General features: G+C 45.7%; 1 protein-coding gene across 4 annotated transcripts in view; it reads left to right on the top strand.

Moving 5' to 3' along the window:
* Smoc1 (SPARC related modular calcium binding 1) overlaps positions 1-23,529 on the top strand; it is a 153,793-nt gene that overhangs the window by 93,219 nt on the left and 37,045 nt on the right. For all 4 annotated transcript variants that reach the window (XM_055595385.1, XM_055595386.1, XM_055595388.1 and 1 more), the window contains exons 4-5: positions 12,704-12,803; positions 14,902-14,949. In XM_055595385.1, the coding sequence (XP_055451360.1) occupies positions 12,704-12,803; positions 14,902-14,949 (148 nt within the window). The remainder of the gene's footprint in view (positions 1-12,703; positions 12,804-14,901; positions 14,950-23,529) is intronic.

Raw genomic sequence — 23,529 nt, 5'->3', positions numbered from 1 at the left:
AGGATCTTATGAAACCCGGGCTGGGCCTGGAACTGACTATGTACCTGAGGATGACACTGGATGGATGACCTTAAACTTCTGAGCTTCTTGCATCCAGATCAGGAGGGCTGGGATTATAGGCACTTGCCATCCCATCCACTTTATGGGTGCAGAGGCTCAAAACCTAGGGCGCCGCTAGCTGAGCTACACACCAGAACATGTGCTCTTTAAACCGCTTAACACGAGCATCCCAAATTGCTTTTCATAACTATGCAGCAGGGACGCGGCTGCTAATGGCAATTATCAGGTACGGTTGCAAGCCATTACATTTTTTTTTGTGTGTGTGTGTGTTGATTAAATTTCTAATGTCATTAAACATGAAAACCTTTCATTATGCTGTTTCTAGGTGAAATGATTTGTTTCCTATCTTTGAGCTCCCTCTTCAAGGAGCATTTTTTTATAAGCTTTGAAGACTACTTTCCCCCATTTTTCACTCATTCTAACTACTGCTCTTCCCAACAATGCAGATATGAGCTAATTTTAAGTGTATGTATTGACTTTTTCTGAAAACAGAGGTTCTAGGAGTTATAGTTTCTTCTTGGTAGTAGGAATGCCAAGGGGGAAAATCATGTAGCTTTTTGACAAAGAGAGCAGATTCCCTTGTGATTTTCTTTTTTTAAACACTTAAGATACAGCCCTTGGGGGCCTGGATGTTTTCTTCCTCGGTAGCACCCTCAACCACTCCCACTGTCAAAGCATTCTTCCTGGAGACCTGTTGCAGGACCAGCTCATTCCAGGACTGCTTCTCTTTACCCACATGGCCCTCCATCTTCCAGACTATTGGAGGTATCAATCTATCGCATGCATTGTGAGCCTTTATTTACCTGGGATGATTAAAAATTGGCACCTTGTGGAAAGGATTTGTCCAATCTCAGTTTGTAAAAGGTGCATGTGTATATATTGTTCACATGTATGTTTATGCTTCATGTGTATGTCTGCTGCCCTGGAAGTTTCGAAGAGGGTGCTGGATCATTTGAACCAAGGTTATGGCTGGGTGAGAGCAGCCATTTGGGTGCTAGGAACCAAATCTGGGCTCTCTGAAAGAAAAAGTGCTCTTAATGGCCGAGCCATCTCTCCAGCCCTGATTTATCCAAAATTTGATGAATCTAGAATTCTTATGAGTCTGGAGATAATGGTCTTTAGTCCTGATGTGAAGGGATCTTGCAAAGAGGAATCCTGAGGATTGCTTCTCAGACTGTGCATAGCAATGCTGTAGCTAGAGTGATGAGAATGGGGTGTGTCTGTACGATGGCTTGTAGAAAGCCTCTCCAGCCACATGTGGATCCTGGGATGCCCCAGACAAAACCAGTTCTTAAAAGTGGATGGTGCTCTGTATTAGACCTGAGCCTTCTGGCCATGTACAATACCGACTTTCTCTGTCTGTCTATATCTGTCTATCTCTCTTGGCCTCCCTTTTTTCATCCCTCCCTCTTTTCCTTCATCACACTTCTAAAAAATTAAACCTATCCCTTATTTCTAGATGGTATAAATAGTAAGTAGATCCAGTGTTAGGCAAGTTGTTGATATTCTTTTTGGTTAAATGTTCAATAAGCAAGTTGTAATTTGAACATTTATGGTTAAGGCCTCTTACAACTTGTTTTACCTGTGTTTTTGTTGTTGTTGTATTGTTTTTGTTCCACATGGATAATGTATACATATGTATATCATAGTTACTGTTAAATGCATGTTAGTTGTTCCCCAATTTTAGTGCTCAAGTTGATGAGTTGTAATTTAAGAGAGTTGGGCCAGCCTAGAGGTTGGCAAACTGGTCTGTAGTCTCATTTCCTACTATTGTTCTGGAAAAAAAAAAAAAAGCTCTGTTGAGACATTGTTTGCACATCATAAAGTTTACCTCTTTAAAATGTGCAATTGAATGACTTTTGGTGCATTTGTGGGATTGCACAACCATTACTACTGTCTAACACCAGAACATTTCATCACCCAAGAAGAAATCCTGTGCTCCTTAACAGCTAGTTCCTGGAAGAGTCCTCCCCTCAACCCTTCTCAAGTACTAATCTACCTTTGCTTGGTATGATTTTCATATTCTGGACAATTTATATAATGTCTGGTCTTTTGTGACTGTTTTTTTTTTTTTTTCAACTCAGCACATTGTTTTTAAGGCTCATCCGGGTTGTAGCTTGAGTTGGGTCTCCATTCCCTTTTATTATCTGGTAATAGTACATCATGTGGCTGTACCCCATTTTCTTTGTTCATCAGTGCGTGAACATTTGAGAGGTTTTGACTTTTGGGAGGTTATAAATAACACTGTTGTGTACATTGGCATGCCTGTGTATGTGACATGCGCTGTTAGTAATCCTAGTACATGCCTAAGAATAGAATTTCTGGGTCACTTACCTCCTCATGTTTATGCGGCTGAGAAATCACCAGACCATTTTCTATGGTGGCCACACCATCCTACTTTCCCACCACCAACACATGAAGATCTCAACGTCTCTTCTTTGCCTACACTTGATACCCTCACTCTTCCTTTTGACTTGATATCTTCTTATACTCTTGATTTCCCCATAGTAGCTAGTGATGAGCCTCTTCAGTTTTATATAATATCTGTTCAGTCCTTTCCCCATTTCTCAGTCCATTTGTCACTGTAGTATTAAGTTGAAGAGGTTATTTATACAGTCTGTGTATAAGATGTAAGTTTAATTGATCCCCCTACTCTCTTCCCCCCTTCCTTCTTTCCTTCTTCCCTCTCTCCCTCCCTCTTTTTCTCTCTGCTTCTGCTTTTGTTGTCATACCTTTGAAACCATTTCCTAATCCAAGGTAACAAAGATTTATTATTCCATTTTCCTCTGCAAGTTTTATGTCTTCAGCTTTTAGGTCTCTGATCTCTTTTAAGTTAGTCTGTGTGCGGGAGGTGGGATCCAGATTCACTCTTCCACATACGCGTGTTGGGTAGCCTCAGGATTACTTAATGAAAAGATTGTTATTCCCCCTTCAGTTATCCTGATATCCTTGTCAAAAGTCAGTTGACCATAAACATGAGGCCTTATTTCTGGCTTCTGGCTTCTAGTTCATTGATCTTCGTGTTCAGTGTTGTGTTGGTGGTGGTGCCCTTTGAAACAGTCTCCTTCCTTGGCCAATGAGGGTGAGAGTGGTGTTCTGTACCATGTGTAGGCTTGATGCCAGCTCCTCACCTCAGGGCTATGCATCTAAGGTAAGGGGTACTCTGAAACTTGTAGCCTATGCTGTGGTCCAAGATCCCATGGCAATACCAGTGTTCCTGGGTTAGTATTTCCAAGGGAAGGGAAGCCTCTGGAAAGAGACAGAGTCAGAGACAGAGAGAGACTGAAAGGTGCAAATTAGGGCAGGAGACACCTTGATACAACTTGGGTATATCTAAGAGATCTCAGTCTTGTTAGGCTAATGATCTCTTCTTCGAATTTACTAGCAGAGAAGAGAGTTCTATTTAAACTAGTAAGTGTTAGTCACAGCAAGCCTGGATGCCTTTGAGGGGCATTGTGCTGGTTAGTTTAATGTCAACCTGATAAAAGCTAGTGTCATTTGGGAAGAGGGAATGGCAATGGAAAGATGTCCTGTTCACATTAGCCTGTGACAAGGACAAGTCTGTGGTTCATTTTCTCGATTGATTATTGGTGTGGGAGGGCCCAGCTCCCTAGGAGGTGGTGTTACCCTTGAGCTGATAATTGTGGGGACTATAAGAAAGCAGGATGAGCAACTGACTTTTGACAAGGACACCAGCATAACTCGGGGTGTGTGTGTGTGTGTGTGTGTGTGTGTGTGTGTGTAACAATCTTTTCATTAAGCGTAGTCATAAGTGCAGTCCAGTCAGCACCATTCCTCTATGGCCTGTTTCAGCTCCTGACACTAGTTCCCCTGCCTTGAGTTTCTGTCCTGACTTTCCTCAGTAATGGAGTGGAATCTGAGAGTTGCATCTCGATTTTGGTCATGCCATTTCATCCCAGCAACAGACACTAAGTGAGACAGACATGTTGCAGCCTGTTTAGGTAGAACATGGGTCTTGTGGTAGCTCCTGTCTTTACACTGGCATATATTCTGTTCATTAAGGGTCTAAGCACATGGAGACCTGGGAAACTGCCAAAGCTGGAGGTGTGGCGAGTAGCAGGAAGCAGACGGCCTCCTGAAGGCAGTCTTTGTATGTGACGTCCAGGTAGTACATAACTTGTAGTTAGTAAGCCGTCTCAGATACATACCTATCGAGGCAGAACATTAGCATTTTGTAAGTGGTGACAGAGACGGTGCCTTGTCAGCCAGGCACCCTTGTGCATCAAGGCTTTGCTCAATTTCCACATGGGGTAGAAGCCACCAGCCTCATCTTTTCAGTGGAGAGCTGGCACCTCTTGTCACCTATCAGAGCAAGCTTGTGCATAGAGACCAGGGAGATGGAGCATGTGCTGTGCTTGGACTGCTGTGTCCACATTTTTTTTTTTTTCCTGTGGGATCTGCCTGATCCAGCTTCTGCCTTGTCTTCTTCCTCAAATCTGACTGATCTCCCACTAAATGGCTATGATGTATCCTCTTTCAGATTAGCAAGCAGGCAGTATTTGGGTGCTCTCTGCCTGGCGTCAGAGCTCCCCAAAGTTACTGGGGAGTTCTTTTCTATCTCTTGTCTACTGTGCAAACAAAAGCAGGCAGCTTCGGGTGGTGTCTTCAGCTGCTTTTCTGTAGGGGGCTGTAGTTGGGAGCAAGGAAACTACTACAAGGGAAAGAGGAAAGCTGCTTCTCTAGCTTCCCCGCTGCCTGTAGGGGAGCAGAGGCTCTGTGATGGGAGTCCTTAGTCGCTCTCTGCTCTTCTTTATTTTTTCAGACAGCAGAAGTCATCATCACTTACACAGGAAAAGCTTTCTTTTTTTTTTGGTTATTTTGGAAATGCACATTAAAAAAAATGTTTCTCCATGTTAAACTGCAACCAAATTTAAATGAGTAAAACATGTTATATTGGCCATTTATAAAACATGGACCATTCTGGGTACCACACAGAGGAGCAAGACTGGAGTGTGGACTTCCTTGGGCCCCTGAACTCCCAGTGTTTTTTTTTTTTTTTTTTTTTAATCTTTACATGTGTGCTGGAAACATGTGTTTAAACTGTCTGGAAAATGCACTTAAAAAGGTTCTTCATTGTGGACCGGGAAGAACAGTCTCAACAGCTTCATTCAAGTGTCCATTATAAATCTACGCCTTTTCTAGGTGGCAGGAGGCCAGGGGACAGCCGTTTGTGGACGGCTGGGGCTTTTCAGAGAAAGGAGACTGCAGAGACTGTGTTGTATTTTTCCTCTCTCATTGGCCTCCCTCCACGGCTCCATTGCATTTATATTCACCAAGTATCCGCCCACCTCCTGCTTGATTGTCACCTGCTGCAGGAATTTTTAGTCCCTCAATGACAAAATTCCTAATGCACGTTGAGCTGCTCTCAAGCAATGTTGCCTTCACGGGAAAGCTCGTTGTATTGATTTGGGAGCTTTCTGTCTATGATTTCCAGTACATAACTCCATTTCTGTCTATGGGATTTACGGAATCTCAAATAAATCCCACTTTCCACAGAAATATTTGAAGATTGGCACCATTATATTTTGTGACATTAGCCAATAGATATTTCTGTTTGCCCTGGAACAAGTCCTTAATTCCGTCATCCATTTCCACGCTGTAGGAACTTATGTCTCTTTTCTCGTGTCCTCTTTCTTCTGAGTCCCACACTGGACTTCCTGGAAAAGCATCCTCCCCTGAACTAGATATGCTTAGAAGCCTGGTGGTAAGTTGGGTTGTCTCTTGTTCTAACTAATGTCATGTGGGCAGCCTTGACATATTATCAGCTCACTGAAAATATGGTTAACAATGACTCACTTCTCTGGAAGGACTTGAAATTAAGAATCACCCCCTCTTCTTCTTTTCGTAAATCCTGGTGGACAAAGTAAATACTCCAAAAGGGAAATTCCTCATTTCCCAACAGATAATCCTTCTTGGACTTGGCATAGAGTCAGAGAAAAAGGCTACAGGCAAGGAATAGCAGTGCTTTGAGACTGTTGTCTACACCTTTCCTGTCAAAGGGAAGGAAAAGGGACAAAATCCACAAGGGCCGACCACATCCCCAACACTGACTAGGTACTTTCTGTGCCCTGCTTTATCTTGTCTTCTTGGGAACCTGCTGGGTGGTGCCTTGCTTGACAGACAGACTCAAGAGAGTTAAAGTGCTAAGTAATTCGAATCAACGGGCAGATTAAAGGAAAAAGGTAGTCATAGTTTCACTGTCAAAAGTGAGTTGGGAAGTTTCCACACACTTTCCAAGTTCAGTTCAAGTCTTTCCTAGTCAAAGACACTTGTATCCATCAGAGCAATCACACCATCACAAGTTTGAGACTGACCAATACAACTCATCTCTTTATATATGCTCTATCTTACAAAAGTGGAACAGGAAATAATTTGGGGTGGGGAATATTGAGAGTGAGAAGGTCTTATGTTTGAAGAGATCCCAGTAACTTGTCCTGAAGAGTGTGAGGCGATTCAAGGTGCATTTTATAAGACACAGTTTTAAAAATCCTTAGCAAAGGAGCAGGGGCTTGTTGGAGGCAAAGTATTATAATTAGAGAACCCATTGAGAAAATGATATCCAGAGTATAAAAAGTAGGATCTGGGCAAAACAAAGACACAATGAAGCCAGGGACATGGTTCATTATACTGCCTTGCCCACCAGTAATCCAGAGCAGGGTGCTGAGAACGTTGCTGCCATCAAAGGCTTCTGACACAAAAGTCAGAGGGGGAGCCCCTGGTTTAAGAAGCTTAGGAATTGCTACAAATATGGTCTTTCTCTTACAGATGAATTACCCACCGAGTTAGGACTTGGAGGAATTGTACAGCAGCAAAGTCTTCTGATTCAGTTTATCTCAGTATGTCCAAAGTCACTTGGCCAGAGAACACCTTTGTCTCTGGTAATTCCTATTCCTACCCCATAGCAACTGTGTTCATTGTTGTACCTGAGAGGCAGGGTGGGAGATACTGGAAGCAGTCTTCCATTCCTGGTGGACACAGAAGAAAGAAAGTGGGCTTGCTCCAAAGGGAGTGAGTGCAGGATCCCGAGGGCTCTGGGTGTGAGTTAGGAATCAAGGCAGAAAGACCAACAGCAAAGGCTCCCCTGTAAGGTGAGGTTCCACCCTTCTAAGAAGCTTCCAAGAGCTGGTGGCCAGTGGGTGTGTGTGTTAGCTAGTTTTATGTCAACTTGACACAAACTGTAGTCATCTGAGAGGAGGAAACCTCAACTGGGAAATTATCTTGGTAAGATCGGGCTGTAGGCAAGCCTACTGGGCATTTTTTCAGTGACTGACTGATAGGGGAAGGCCCAGCCCATTGGGGGGGGTGGTATCATCTCTGGGCTGGTGGTCCTGGGTTCTATAAGAAAGCTGGCCAAGGAAGCTATGAGGAGCAAGCCAGTAAGCAGCACTCTTCTTTGGCCTCTGCATGAGCTCCTGCCTCCAAGTTCCTGCCTAGTTTGAGTCCCTACCTTGGCTTCCTTCAATGAACTGTGGCTTGGGATACGCATACCTAAATAAATAAACTAAATAAACTCTTTCCTCTCCACGTTGTTTTTGGCCATAATGTTTCATCACAGCAATAGTAACCGTAACTAAGATATCATGGAAGCTCCAAGGTATCATCCAAACCTTCCACAAAAGTCCTCTCATCCATATTGGAGGGGACGACTCCTATCCAGGAACTCTCTCCATGAGAATAATTGCTCCCATCTGTCTCCCGGACAAAAGAACAAGGGAAAAAAGAAGACTCAGGTCCCTCAGACATCAGTCTCTATAAACAACTCCTTTCCCTTTCTTCCGCTAGCCTGGAGTGGGGATGGGAATGACATACCTCTTTTACCTTTTGACTCCAGTCTCCTCACTTGTAAAATGTTTGGGTTAGATTGGTGAATTCTAAGGGTTTTTTTTTCTTCCATGGTTTCTGAAATGTTGGAAAGCCTGGGATATCAGGATTCTTAATTTCCTGGGCTGTTACTAAATAGTTGCAAATTTTGCATCAGTAATTCTCCTGTGAAGGACTTTCCAAGAGAGTAGCTTTTAGGCTTAAATGAGGATACAGAGACCCCGGGGGACTGAAAAGCTGTTGTCAAAGTAGAAGGTGGTATTTTCCATTTGGGGCCTGGCACCCGTGGGCGATGGTTGCCATCTGCCTCTCTATTTTCCTCCGCGCTCTCATCCCACTTGTCCCCTGTGAGCTGTTGTTTTCTCTACCCACTGGTCACTCATTTGCCTTTGTTGGAAGTGCTGGTCTCCTACATTCTCACTGGGTGGTCAGGAGTTGGACGAATGTTGATGATTAGCAGGCTTAAAATAATTTCAAATTTGTCTTCATTTGGATGGAGGTTGAACTGCAATATACCCCTGGCTTGTTTATGTAAAAAGACTTTTTGCCAATGATATTAAAGCATATGAGTCAGAGATGGAACTTATTTATCTAGGAACACAGTGTTTTAAAGTAGCTGGAGGGACACCAGTTATACCCAACAGGACCACGACAGTAGAAGCAGAAAGTGGCCATATTTTGCATGCTGTGTTCTTTGTCTCCAAGGGAGGACCCTCCCACTGACATTTCAGGCTCTGAAGGATGTTCTAGAGTCAGGTGGGAGTCTTTTTTTTTTTTTCTGACTCGAGTCTGCTTGTGGGGCTAGAACAACCCTGGGTTTTGACAATAATATGACAAGATATTAGAAATGACCACTTGCCTTGTCAATTCCTCTTGGCCTGGACATTCATTTTTTTTATTGGCTAAAGGCCAGGACTTGACCAATTAGAGATGCTCAAAAAAAAAAAAAAAAGAAAAGAAAAAAGAAAAACAGAGAGTATTAGTTATGATGTTAAATCATAAATTTGCAAAGGGAGCTGAACCGGCACACTCTGTGCTTTGGTTGTGTACAGCTAAGTCATGGGTTCTATAGAATTTATATCTGACTGCTTTCTTGCCAGGAGCTGTGTTTATCTGGACCAGGATTCTAACTTCCTGGGATGATACTAAGTAGTTGAAAATTCTGCACAAATAATTCTTCTATAAAGGACTTGCCAAGAGAGTAACTCAATGTATTATGACCCCTTTTATATAAACCTCCTTCTTCCACCCAAACTTTCCCAAACTTTGCTGATTTTAGACCAATCGTTTTTCACAGGGTGGTCAGAAGAGTGTGTTCTTCTGCTTCTCACCAGTTTGGTTCTGGCCTTTTAAAATGGACACATAGTTTGCATTATAAGAGTAAACTAAATTTTTTTTTTTATTTTCAGTGTGTGTGTATGCCTGTTTGTTTGTGTGTGTGCATGTGTGTGTGTGTGTGTGTGTGTGTATGGGTGGTGTGTGTGTGCTTGCATGTATGTGTGTGGTGTGTATTTGATACTGATGTTGAAACTCCTCTTTGATCACTCTCCACCTTGTTCACTGAGATGGATTCTCTCAGTTGAACCCAGTGCTCACCGATAGAGCTCATCCATCCCAGCCACTTTGCCCTGGAATTCCTTGTCTCTGTTTTCAGAGTGCTTGAGTTCCAGGTGGGCTGCCCCCTTCCGTGCACGTGAATTCTGGGGTTCAGAACTCTGACTTTCACTGTTTGCTGCTTACCTAGCAAACGCTCTAACCGCTGAGTCTTCTCAGGCTGAAACAGCTAAGTTCAACTGGCCTTTACCTGCTGAAATCAGTGCTTTACTTACATGATCTCCTTAGCTCTGCCAACAACCAAGATAGGTATTACTGTCACCTTCCCCCTTTAAAATAAATGCAGTTATATCTGAGGCATAGGCTGATGGGTAGCTGCATCCCCTTGGAGCGTCTTTTCTGTGAATGTTGTTAAAAACACTCAAAGGCAACTTGCAGTCTCTCAGTTTGAATCATGGGTGATCTCCTTAGGGCTCCTTCAGCAAAGAGGTCTTCTTGGCCATCCCAACAATTCCTCATTCCATTTGAGTTTTATGAAATTTGGAAGGCACTCTCAGCCTGAGGATTTTGTTATTTGGTGTCTTTTCCTTGTAATACGGTTGGAAGGACAGGCTGAGGACCCTGGGGAGAAAGAAGCTGTGTCTGGTTCTGCGGGCCTGGCTAGGGGCCTTGTTGGCTGTGCTATGTGCCCACAGGGAGACAATGGACACTTCTGAGTGAGAATGTGGCCCATGGACCCCTGAGCCCTGAGGTCAGATTATGTTCCCTGAAACAAAACTCTGGGCTTTTGCCTTTTATTCATGGGTCCCATTCTGCCCTAGTAACCTTATGAGGAACTCTTGGCATTCCCCAGGAAAGGGGCTTTCAAACAGTTTAGTTCTCTGCAGCCTGCTTGACCATAATGTCAAGCAACATGCAGCATCCTGCCTGCAGCATAGCCTTGGGGGTTGCCTGGTGCACAGACCTTATGTGGGAGCCCCAGCAGTGGGCTTTCAGGGTTCAGGAGTGAGTCACCTTGGCATCTCCCCAGAGGTGACTATTGGCCAAAGTGGAGAAAGCAGCCAGCCAGGTTTCATTTAGTCCCATTAAAATGCTGCCCCTGGACAGGCCTGAGCTCTAGGAAGCAGCCCCTGCAGGGCTTACGTGATCTGCAGGCAAAGCCAAGTCTCCAGAGGCACATTCCACCCCCAGCTGCCGAGGTTACTAGAGGAGGTCTGGCATGTGGGGGGGAGACACCTGGCAGGTGTTGTCGATATGACTAAGAACTGCTATGACCATTCCGTACCGGCCCGGCCTCCATCACATGCCAGATGTGAGCATGCCTTAGCAGGGCCTTCCATCTTAGATGGTCATCATCCATGTTATTCAGAGGAGGCTCAAAGAACTAAGTAATGTGCCTTACCTGTGACTGGCTAGACTAGGATTCAAACTCTGGCCTGTCTTGATTTCTTCCTATTCCACTATTAATCTCCCTGGGAAAGAGTGCTACCAAATCTGGGATCTTGATGGTGGGTGAGTATCTGTGGTGTCACCATTGCTTTATGGTGGGTATGGCTCTGGGGTCTGTGCACTCGCCAGTGTCCCTGCAGAAATGACAACCGTGAGAGCTCTGTTCCACAGCAATCATGCTACTGGTAAAAACAAGAGACTATTTTATTCTACCCCATCGGTGGACAGGCTCAGAGTGAACCAACGTGCCTTGAGGGAAGTTACAGCGTTTGATACCCACACAAGGGCACAATATTTTTCCATAGCTTTTACCTTAGCAAAAACTTCTGGCTCCTACCCAGGCTGTTAAAATACCCTTTTTCACTGTCTCTTTCCACACCTCTCTGCCCAATTTGTATGCAATTACTGTCTGGCCTCAATTCCAATATGTCCTTGATCCCAAGAGGCACATTTTTTTCACACTTTAATATCTTTGCAATTGGCACCACATATCTTGTCATTGAGATACACACTTAATATGGTATGGCTTTTTAAATTGATGTTGCATTTTGCAGTTGATGGGAGACCAAGAATGGAGGGAATATGAGAAGTCATGCCTTTATTCAACCCATCTGTCACCTGCAATAGATGTCAGCATTATACTAGATTCTGGGGACTGTGAAATAACTAGTTTGTAGTTCTTGAAGTTATAATCTAGAGTGGCAAGATGGATCTGCAGCTCAAGAACCTGAGCTTGCTCATTTGCCATAAGAAGGGTTTGCAGAAACTGACATTGGTTTTGAGGGGAAGGTGTATCATGAAGGGGAGCAGAAGGATTAGGAGAAGGTTGGGAATAGGTGGTCTGATACAGTGTTTTGGATAAGTTGAATGGTTGGAGCCAACAAAGTCTCAGAATCATGAGAAGTGTTTGGGAGCACCCACGGGTTCATTGTGGCCAAAGTGGAGGGTGCATGTGGAAACTTGGGTGTAGAAATGACACCAGAAGGATGGCTAGGGACAGGTTTCTGGGGACTTTAAGTGTCTTGGAAATTAGTTTAATTTTATCTTGAGTCTAAGAGTGAACTGTTGAGGGGTTTTACACAAGGGAATCTATCTCGATAGGTGTTTAGTGATTCTACAGAGGAAACAAATGGGAGAGGGCAGTGGGTGGAATGGGAGAAGGTGGGTAAGCTAAAGGCTATTGGAGGAGAAATAGTAGCTGCTACTCTGGAAGCTTAAAAAGAAAAACTCACTTTAATTAGCCATCCCCAGACAGCCAGATCTGATCCTGCAGGCTTGAAGATCGCCCAGTGTTACAGCTGCGCTTCTAGAGAAGACCCTGCAGGCACCAGGGGGCTCTTCCTTGTCTCAGGAGAGCTGTGTTCTCACTAGACAGGCTCCTGTTGCCTATGAGAAAAACTTAGCATTTGTCTCTACTTGTTCAAGAAGGGCCCTGACATTCCCACAGATACTTACCAAATTAGTTCTCTGCTCAGCCTGTTTTACAGTTGGATGGAAGCATATGCCAGCTCTGGGGAAAAAGTACAGGTATCAGAGTTATTCCTCACAGGGTAACCACAGTGGACATGTTCCCATAGGATAACAGATGTTAAGCATTTGGAGTCATAAGAAGGAAGCAGGTATACAGGGTTTATAAAGCCAACATGACAATGATGCTGGGTCCTTTGAGAGATGCCCCAGGACGTATTTGTGAGTGGGAGGAGGTTTTCTGATGTCTGGATGCTTGGAGAAGGGATGAGGGATCATTAAACATGACCTGAGACTTATGACTCTCTTCCTTTCCCACCTTTCTGAACAGGTACAGTGCCATACTTACACAGGGTACTGCTGGTGTGTGACCCCCGATGGCAAGCCCATCAGTGGCTCTTCTGTGCAGAATAAAACTCCTGTCTGTTCAGGTACCGTAGGAAGGGGCAGGAGGGATGAAAAGAGTTGGAGAGAGCCTACCAACTTGTTGGTTGGGCTCCGAATCTCACAGGCAAACATTTAAAGGGTTGGTGTGGTAAATGAATTCTTTTCCGGGTTAGAAGGGTTCCACGCTATGCTTGCTCATAGTCAGCTAGATGAACAGGGCTGGCCTGTGACTGTGTGTGTGAGTGTGTATGTTTGTGTGTATTTATTTTGAGTTTATGTTTCTGGTCCAGGGCTCTTTTTCCTAAGCATTGGCTATGGACCCTTAGAGCCGAGATGGCATATATTTTAGAATTTTGTTGTTTTTTACTGCCTGTAGCAGACCTTGAAATGCATTCTTGGTATTGATTTTAAAGCTGTATGAGAGTTCAGTGCCAAAGGCTTCAGCAGTTGATTAGTGATGTCTGTCATGGGCACAGGAAAGGAAACGTGTTGGCTCCTCTGCCACATCTTTGCCATCCTTGACTATTACCGCAATGAACAATGGAAAACTTTTCTAACAGTGAACATTATGTCTGGCTGGTTATCTGTAAGGCCTGGGAGATTAAACAGACTGCAAGAGTCAAAGCTTCTCCTTGAATATTCTAACTTAATAGCTACTAGACCTGGAGTGAACCCCAAAGCCCTTATTTTTATAAAGCTTTTCTGATACTTAGAAAAGTTTGGTAATGACCTATTGGGTTGATCTAAAGCAAAGATTACATTTTCTACTCCCAGATTTGTAAGCATACAATGTTTGCTGTTTGGACAGTTTTGTGGGATTGTTGGGGATGGATTCACACAAGGCCCACATTTCCCCTTTATTAGTTACTCCCTAAGGTTATCATCCAAACAGCCAGTCTTGCCTACCCACTGTGTACAGGGATTGGGTTTTTACGTATTCCCAATTTTAAGTGCAAGCAAAGTATAAAATATTATGCTAAAGCATAATTCCAAAGGCCTTCAGTCTATGTTAATTTTTTTCATGGTTTTCAATTTTTTTAAATAAAATTTGTTCTCTTAAAAACGAAACAAAACAAAACAAAACCGGCCCTTCTGTTTAAAGAGGGAAGCAAGTGGAAAGGGTACCAAGAATGTATGTAAGAATGTATGTTAGAGATCAAAATTTACAGGCCCAAAGGGAAGTTTACTTTATTTGTGGTTTACACAGAAACTGGAGACCTTAATTGGGTTAGGATGAGGAGGGGCAGGGCTTGGCAAATGACCTGGAACGCTTCATTTAAACTAAACAAATGCAGTAGACACAAGCCCCCCTGCAGGGTAAGATAACAGAATCCTCTCAGAATGCCTGTATAAAGAAAGAGTGTGGTGTGGGTTAGGAAAATCAGAACTCTCAGTTTTCTCCTGTGGGCAGGATCTCCACAGAGGCCTTTCTGTGGAGTGTGCTTTCCCTACACATGTGGAGTTGGCCTTCAAGGAGAAGGCAGGTGCCACAGAGCCAGGCCTGGATAACGGGTACATGTGGCATTCCAGAAGAAATGGGGCAAATGTTTGGCCTACAGGCTCCCCCCTCCTTGAAGAACAGGCTGTGTCTAGAAAATTGTTTCCATGCCTCAGACTGTTTGGCCCATTCAGTACAATTGGGCCAACAATTTTCTACTTAACGCAGATGGAAAATCACCGATTTCCTGCCCTGACCAGCAAGGGATGTCAATCATTGTGTTTTCAGTAAGAGGGGGTTTCTTTTCAGTTGGCCCCGGTGACTGGATGTGGGTCAGAACATGGAGATGGTGAGAAGAGGGGGCATGCAGGGGTGTGTAAGTGGGGTACAAATATTGGGATGTTTGCGTTACATGGATGTGGAATTTTGTTAAAAAAAAAAAAAAAACAGATCAAGATTGGTTCCAGGGAACCTGGAAATCATAGTTCATCTCAAAACAGTCTGGGTTATCAGTGACATTGATGTTAAACAAACCCCACTCGACATGCATGTGCTCACTAACTTTGTATATAATATCCCCAGTGTGTATACAATACATATATACACGACCGTGTGCTCATAACATCAGGCTTTGCCAAGTGTTTGACAGAAACCAACCACAGTACCATCTGAATCTTGTGCTTCTGTTTCCTCTCTTGCCCAAGGTCCGGTCACCGACAAGCCCTTGAGCCAGGGTAATTCAGGAAGGAAAGGTGAGTGGAGTTTTATGCTTTGTCTAAATGTTTGCTTCGAAAGCCAGTGTAAGCAGGGTTCTTAGCTGAGAGAGGAGCCTGGGCTGAAAGTGAAACATGCTTTGGGTTTCCACTTTCTTTCCTGAAGCACTAGAGTAAGGATGGCCCAGATAGTGATGATGATGGAGCTGGCATTGTTTCTGAGGAAGGAGAGAGAGTGTAGGATGCAGAGTTGAGTTAGGGACCACCCTTATGTGAGCCCTATGGGTCTCTGCTCTCTGGGAAGTTGAGTTGGCCAACTACTAATATATCCAGTGTTCGACCAAAGAGGATGATGAAGGTAAGGCACACTGGTCTACCCTTGGCACTCTTTGTTTTGTAAACTTACTTGAGTGTCCCCCCCCCTCCCCTGCCATTTTCCTGGATGGTATGTTCTAGTGTATCCAAGAGTCTCTTCCTAAAGACCAGGCTGACATCATGGCTTTGTGGCCAGGGCAGTTGTCATGAAATTCTCAACCATGTTGCCTTTGCACCAAGAGAATAGTGACATGTGCACAGAGGCAGAGGAGACACATGCTCCATGCGTGTCTGCTGCCAGGCCTTGTCACCCTCAAAGCATCACAAATTTTGCATGATGCTTACTATTTGGCTTCTGTAGCAAGCTTAGGGACATTTTGTTCGTTTGTTTAAACCTAGAACAACACTAAACAGCAAATTAAACACCACAATTACAAGTAAGAGATAGATAGATAGATAGATAGATAGATAGATAGATAGATAGATAGATAGATGGCAGATAGATATTGTGGGAGAGAGGGTAAAGTTTTCTATCTTAAACTTCTAATGATAGTTTTTCCTGCCTCCTCCTTTTAACAAAGAATCCCCATTTTTGTTTCAGTCTGGTTCTCCCATTTCATTATAGCTGGTATTTGAGAGTTGTTTAGTGGACCCTGACATGTGGAGCTGGTCCTTACAGTTTGCTGCCAACCCTTTCTGGCTTGGAAGACAGTTTGAGTCCTAGGACTCACAACTGCTAGCTCCTGGGACGGTGCACACGGAGGCCTGGAAAGCAAAGAGCTAGCCATTTAATCACACATACAGGTGCTGCCTGGCTTCCCTCCACCTCAGGCTCGACTTGAGGCTTCCTACCTCACCTTGGCTTTGGAAACCACACGCTCATAAGAGTCCTTGGTGGAGAGGGTACTGTGAGTCAGCACAAATTTTACCATGTGCTACATATACACGGCCACATGCAGACCAGGGCTGCCACTGGCTTCTGCCACTACCCTGAGGGTAGGAGTTAAGGCCCCGAGAAGCTGTTTCTCTGAGATGTGATCCTCTAAGAAGTAGAAAGTGGCATTACCATGGACTAAAACAGTGGGACCCACAGGTAGGCGGCTTCTCTTTCCCTGAAGAAGGAAGGTGGGAAGAAGGGAGAAGACGCCTCTCCAGGTCCTTGCCAGAGCTGGGGCTGCAACCAGGACTGCTATGGTGGGAGGCGGGGGCAGGGGTGTCTCTGTAGAGGTCTGAAGTCACCAGGCTGGTCAGCGGTCAGTGGCATGTGCCTGGAGGGTTTAGGAATAAGAGCTGTTTTCATCGCACTTGCTGCGGATTAATGCTTCTCCTCACCTTTGTTTCTGGGTGTGAGGACCTCACGGCAGGCAGAGAAAAACAGCTGGCAGTCATGTAAAGCTGACCACCCATCAAAACTGATCCTTCTCATCCCAAGGGAATGGGGGGTAGGGGAGGAGGAATACACTGTGCGGACAAAGCCTGACGTCCGGAAAGGCTGGTTTGCATCCTGAACTGGATAGAAAAGGCTCTTGTGGTCGCTGTGGTCTTGCCCCACATGAGTAACAATGATGGATACTCATCGTCATCCTGGATCCTATTAAGCCAGCTGGTGAACTGCAGATGGCATTTACAGGTGATGGTCGTGAACACCTTCTGTCTCCTCCTAGACCAGCGGAGGTCTCAGGGCATGACTCCTCCAGGGTGATGCTAAGAATGGAGCCTCCCTCTAGATCAGTGGTTCGCAACCTTCCTAACGCTGCCACCCTTTAATACAGTCCCTCATGTTGTGGTGAAACCCCCCCCCCCGCCACCATAAAATTATTCTGTTACGACCTCATAATTGTAACTTTGCTGTAATGTAAATATCTGATATGTGACTCCCAGGGGGTCGTGACCCACAGCTTGAGAACCATTGCACTAGATGGGATTGCACTAGATGGGGACGTTACTATCAGCCCCCAGCTCCTTGAGTCCTTCCCTGATGGCTGGCTGACTTCTTCCTGCAGGGTTCCATGGAGGCAAAGGGCAAGTGGGTAGGTGGGTGCTAATACCCACCCTCCCCTGGCGATCTCGGCTATGTCTGGGGTCCCATTTTCCCTCCGCTTGGGGAATCAGTTTAGGTACAGTATCCTTTCTTTGTCTGCCCTAGGCACATAGAGAAGGCAGGTTCGGGCCACCTGTAGGAAGGGCCACTTGAAGCCACACCTGCCTAGGAAGCCAGGGTTTGAATGGGGACAGGGTGTGAGAGGGCATTGGTAATATCCTGTGTCGACCTGCAGAGGTTCCTCTTTCAGCTGCACTTTAGACTGGAATGTGCTCTGCGGGGCAGCAGGTGGGTCGAGACAAAGGCCCCTTGTCTGAGCTCAGGCCCACATGTGGGTTCCCCTAGAAGGCATCTCTCCCGAGTTGGGGCTCACCAGATGAATGACAGTTGGGCTGGGTCCCGAGGAGTGCAAATGGTTTGATTGGAAAGCAGGTACTGCCCTAGGTCTTTGAGTGCGAGGGATGTGGGTGCTAGGCAGGGATGGGACCCAGCTTCTCGCTTCCCCTAACTCTCTCGCCTTCGTGAATGCACCCCACTCGACGAGGCTGGGAAGGATCGGTTCTCTCTGCCTGGAGGGAATGAAAAGACGTATTGTGCGAGCGCTCAGGGTCTGGTCGCCAGCCAGGAATTAGGCCTTGGAAGGAGAGGAGGAGAAAGGCAGAGTGCAGGGACCCGGGGGTAGAAGAGACCAGAGATAGCGGGAGGGAGGGAGGAGGGGAGGCAGTCCCTGCTGCTTGGCTAGGCTGGGGGCCTGGGCTGCTGTGGTTCCTGGGTTCACAGGTGCGGGCCCCTGAGGGAAGAAGTGGGGGAGGAGGGAGGACTGTTATCTTCCCCAGATGCACGTGCTCCGGGAGGGGAGGAGGGTCACAACTCAGACTATTTACTTAATCCCCTGGAATGTCCTCTCTTTCGCTCTGTTCTTGGAGCCCCCCTCGTGTTTAACGGACTCCTTTATGGGCACATGTGTGGTAATTAACACGTGCGGTGTAGGTCCTGGGCCATGTGTTTGAGTTTCAAATATCCATTGATCTGAGGCGATCCCATCCTGCTCGCCCCCTCCTCATCTCCTCTGGTCCTGTTCCTTGAAGACAGATGGGGGTGGGGGTTGCGTGTCTGCGGGGTGGGGGCGGTGCACGTGTGCGTTCACATGTGTTTTATCGATGCCACGGAGGCTCATTTGAAGAAAGGAAGAGGACCCGGGGCCGTCCCTCCAGCTCTGAGGCCCGACTCTGCTCAGTTGAAGGCTGCAGGAGTTGAGAGATGGACTGATTTGGGGTTCTCATTCATGTAGTCCAAAGGGGAAATGGCTGGGAAGCCGGCTGTGTTTCCAGGCTATTGACTGATCTGGAGCAGCCTGTGTGGGCTTTCCTGACCGGTTTCTTTGGGGACTGAGATGTGAAGAACTCGGAGAGCTTGCAGGATAACACACGGGGTGAGGGCGGGGCTGCCTGACTGTACCACCCGTGAAGTACCCGGATGACAAGTCTCAACCTCCCCGGGAGACTGCGGGTTTTTAGCGCTTCTTAGACCGCCCCTCCTGAAGGCCCAGAGTCCTTGGGGCTGCGGATGCTGTGACAAACAGCAAGTGAAAGCTGGTGAGGATCATCAGAGGAAGTTTTCTGAAATGTCCCCACGGTCCTGTAAGAGGTCTGGGAGTTCAAAACCATGAACATACTCTGCCTAAAGTTTCCTCTAGGACCTTCGGTATTTTTCAAGCCAGCCTCAGAACAGGGCGGGGCTTCCAAGTACGGCTCACCCTTAACTGGCAGACAGGTCTTTTTAACCCTTTCCTGGTGGGCCTAGAGTAAGGAGTGAGTCACATTTACTTCTCCGACGTCCCTGTCTGTGTCTCTATTTTTAGAGGCTCTCGTGGAGTCTGGTCTGCAGGATGGTGCCAACCCGGGACCTGTGCCCCTCAAGCGGTGGACCAGAATGTCCACCAAGCTGATGGGTGACTTAGGGGAGGGGGAGAGGTGGCAGGTATTCCAAGTGAAAGAGACTCTGTGGTGTAGTCTCCCACCTTGGCCTCACAACTGGGGGCAAGGGCAATGGGCATACATTGCTCCAGTTCCCTGAGCCTGGGTGTCCAGGCTGGCTGTCCAGGGATACCCTCCACACGAAGCGTCTTCCTTGTCACACAGTTTTAACCTCCACTGCATTTGAGCGGAGACAAGCAACCCATGACCTGTGTGCACTCACTCTAACGCTATCCTGCTAAACAGGATATCTCCAACGTGGGGTAGGGGAAGCAGCTTTTGGCTCTCTGTGTGCATGTTGCCGCTGTGTTCTGTGCTCTACTCTACGCCACCTTAGCTGAACTGGGCATGTCAAATACCAGCTTCGTAGAGCTCAGTCTCAGTTGGTGTGCACAGGCAAACGTGAGTGCCCGCGCACACACAATGTCTGACTCCTTTCTACAGCTGCCCTGTCTTCCTGCTCCGCCCCAGTCTCAGCCCCCTGCCCTACACCTCAGCCTTTGCTCCACGTGGCTGAAGGAAAGTCTCTGTGTGAGGAGTACTAGGCTGAGTCTGACTCCCTGTCATATCGAATCTCCAAGGACCAGGAGAGGAAACTGGGACTTAAGGATCCGGAAGGGCTTCCTAATCGAATGAATAGTTGAATCCCTGGTGGTATTAGTAACTGTTGGTGTTTTATGCTGCTTCTTTTATTGGGTAAATGTTTACTCAGAGCTTGCAAGGCTCATGTTTGTTATAGCCACGGAGGCTACAGCCGTGAGGGAAAATGAACCCTAGCCTCATAACCCCCATCAGAACCATTAGGTCCTTGGCCTTTTGTGATGGAGGCAATCTTCAAGTGGATGTGGACCTTCAAAGAACCAACAGTTTCTAGACTCTTAGAACTTGCTGCTTTCATGGAAAGAGAAGGTGGGTGCCCTTTTCTGGCTGGTAGCTGCTTTTGTCAGAGCCTCTGAAGGAAGACCCTGAGAGTGGCAGCCTGGGATGAGGCTATGTGCTTGGATGTGATTCAGGCCATTTCTAATCCCTTAGCCCTATCTCTGAGGGCTACAGAGATCCTGTGGTGAAGGGGGGCGACCTATCATTGCCTGGTCTCACTGCACTGATTCTGTACCTTCAGGAAGATAGAGATGAAATCTAGGACTGCTTATTACCGTATTTCTATGCAAAGGCAACAGATGAGAGCAGCTAAAACAGTTCTTAAAAAAAGGTGTATAGAATCGTTTTTACCTGTTTCAAGACATAAAGCTGTAACAGTTAAGACAGTGAAGTGTTAGAGAGAGGATGGATATACCTAAGAAAATGGAGAATGGAGGTGGCAGAGAAGCTGCGATCCTCATGCCCTGTTGGAAAGGATTTAAGTGGCACAGCCATGATGGAGGATCATCTGGCAACCCCCCACCTCTCCATCTCCCCACCTCTCCCTCTGCCCTCTCTCTCCTTTCTTTCCTTCATTCCTTTGACAGAGTCTAACTATGTTGCTCAGGCTGGATTTTCAATTCATGATTCTATGGCTTTAGCCTTCTAAGTGCTCGAATTTGAGGTGTGAGCCACCATTCCTGGAAGTTTCTGTTAAAAAAATATCTAAGCATATACTTAACCCTAGTTTATCAATTATATTCCTGAACATTTCGTTTAAAGGCATGAAGACAGCCACACAAATCGCCCACATGAAATATGTAACAGTTTTATCTATAATGTCAAAATAGCAACAACCCAAATGTCCTGTAACAGGTGCAACGAGCCCAAGCTGCATCTGTACCACAGATGATACTCAGCAGTATATGTAACAACAGCTTGCAAAGGTCTCAAGGGTATTGTGCAAGCACACACACACAGAAACACACACACACACACACACACACACAAAGCCGATTTCAAAAGATCAGATACTACACAATTCCATTTATACAGGATTCTAGGATGACAAGATGATAGAGGTAGAGAACAAGTGAGGAGTTGCGAGGTGTGAGACTAGGAAGAAAAAGTGTGACCATAAAGAGGAAACCCATAGCAGCCTCTGTGGTGATGGGCTAGTTCTGTACAACTCTGGTGTGACATGAATCTGTACATAGATAAAATAATTCAGGGCTTCACACACGTAAACAGGTGCACGTGAAACTACTGGGGTCCGGGTAAGGTGCCCATATGAGCCTCTGGATTTTGATTTTGTACTGCCATTTTGTACCTATATAATTACAGTCATACTTCAGTATCCATGTGTGTGTGTGTGTGTGTGTGTGTGTGTGTGGCTAGACCTCCCCTATGTATCCCAGGCTAGCTTTGAACTTCTGATCTTCCTACCTCTCCCTCCCAAGTGCTAGGATGATAGCACTTGTGTGTATACAAACAGAGTTGGCTTATGCAGTGCTCTGGCTGTGACAGGCAAGCACTCTACCAGTGCTCTGTCCCTAGCCTGTGGTAAAGTCCCCTATATGAAGCGGAATGTGACATTGCATTTGTATAAACTTAAACACATCTTTTCACAATAAAAAATTTTAAAGAAATTAGTTCAGAGATCTGTGCAAATCCAGTCATGAACTGATTTTCGAGCTACAGGTGCCTCCTGCTCTCCCTCTCCTTTTCCTCCTCTCCCTCCTCTTCCTCACTACTTCTCTTTTCTCTAACTTCCTTTCTTCCTTTTAGTCTGTTCCTCATCTGCATTCTCAGCTAGGCTTGGTTTTTGCTCTTATTCCGAGGAATGAATGACTTGAGGATGTGAGCAAAGTACTTGCAAAAGCCAGCTTTAAGCATATTCTTACATTGTAGAGGAAGTGTTCAGGTGGAAGGAAACAGCTGTAAAACATGGACCTCTTGCTTTAGAGTGAGCTTAGAGTGCTTTCACTGGTCAGAACAGGGACAACTTTCAGCCTGCTTAGAAGCCTCCTTACCCAGGAACCATACCCAGCATCGGGAGATGCTGGGGTTAGCAAGTGTTCCATCCTTCTGGAGTGGACCTAGGCCAACTTCTTAAGAGACTTTTGCAAACAGGATGCCCAAAGAAGTCACCTGGACTTCCATCTGGTCCCTTCAAAAGCAAGAACTTTGTTGTTCTGCCAAGCTTTAGTTTATTCTCATAAAAGATGGACAGTGGTGTCATCGAAGAATGTGAGGGAGAATCACAGTAGCTGATGTAGTATGAGATGAGTTCAAGAATCTGAGGGAGCTAGGGCTTGTTGAGGAACCTTCCAAATCTCATGTTGAGGGTAGAGTTTGCTTTTTTTTTTCCTCATTGCTCACACTCTACCTCGGGAAACCCCAAGAGATGCCATTAATACAGATTCCTCCTCTGGCCCCTTTGACACACTTGCTTTTGAAGGACCTGGAAGAGAAAGCTCTTTGTATGTGGTCAGAATAAACTCATTGTACACCCAGACAATTAACTCCTCAATGGACTTGCCAGTCCCTTCAAAGGGCCAGCCGTGCTTCCCCGGATCTCTTGGGCTCTATTCAGTCCCTTAAGCACACCAATGTTTTGGGGTTTTTGTTTTGTTTTGTTTGTTATTCTGAAAAGTCTTTCCTTGAGAGTAGTCAGAGCGGATCAACATTGTCTCCAGCCCAGCATTTATCTCCCCTCGCCAGCGAGTGTCAATCAGAAATCAAAAAGCCAAACAGAGGAGGCTTTGAACGGTGTCATCGGGGGTCGAAGTGACTTCCAGCTGTCTGTGCGTGGGCCAGGCCTTCTGGAAGGGAAGGAATTGTGCTGTCACACACACCCACTGTCTTTATAGGTTCCCAGAGCCCATGCAGGGGCTGCACCTGCAAGGGCCAGGCCTGGGTGGGGGCTGGGCAACCTTGGAAAGCCACACAGTGGCTCTGGGGCTGGGCAGTTTCCAGAGCTGCTCACTGCCTCTGAGGCCTCACTTGTACTGAAACTTGCTTTTTTCATCTGCCTGATGGCTTCCTCCTTCCTGGCTTGATGGTGCAGATAGAGGAAGGAAGCTACCTGCCAGAAACAGCATTGCAAACTTGATACTGTGATTATGATTGCTGATCTTAGCAACACCCTTGAGAAATTAACTCATTTGCTTTATTTATTTGTTTATTTTTATTTTCATTTTTTTCTCCCTGTAAGAAATGTTACATTCTTTGAAACCCTCCTCCCCACACTATTCTATCTTTTCCTTCTTAGTCTGGAAGAATATTTTGGCGTTAAGGAGAAAGTCTTACTATTTGAAGTCCAAAAATTACACCCAGAATAAGTCCCAGGCATGAAATTACCACACACACAAGTAAAGTGATATATATATATATATATATATATATATATATATATATATATATATA

The sequence above is a fragment of the Psammomys obesus genome, unplaced genomic scaffold (genome assembly GCF_907164565.1).
Source record: "Psammomys obesus unplaced genomic scaffold, mPsaObe1.curated_primary_1811, whole genome shotgun sequence".
NCBI classification, from domain to species: domain Eukaryota; kingdom Metazoa; phylum Chordata; class Mammalia; order Rodentia; family Muridae; genus Psammomys; species Psammomys obesus.
The sequence above is the reverse complement of the archived record's forward strand: the minus strand, read 5'-3'. Positions and strand labels throughout refer to the sequence as shown.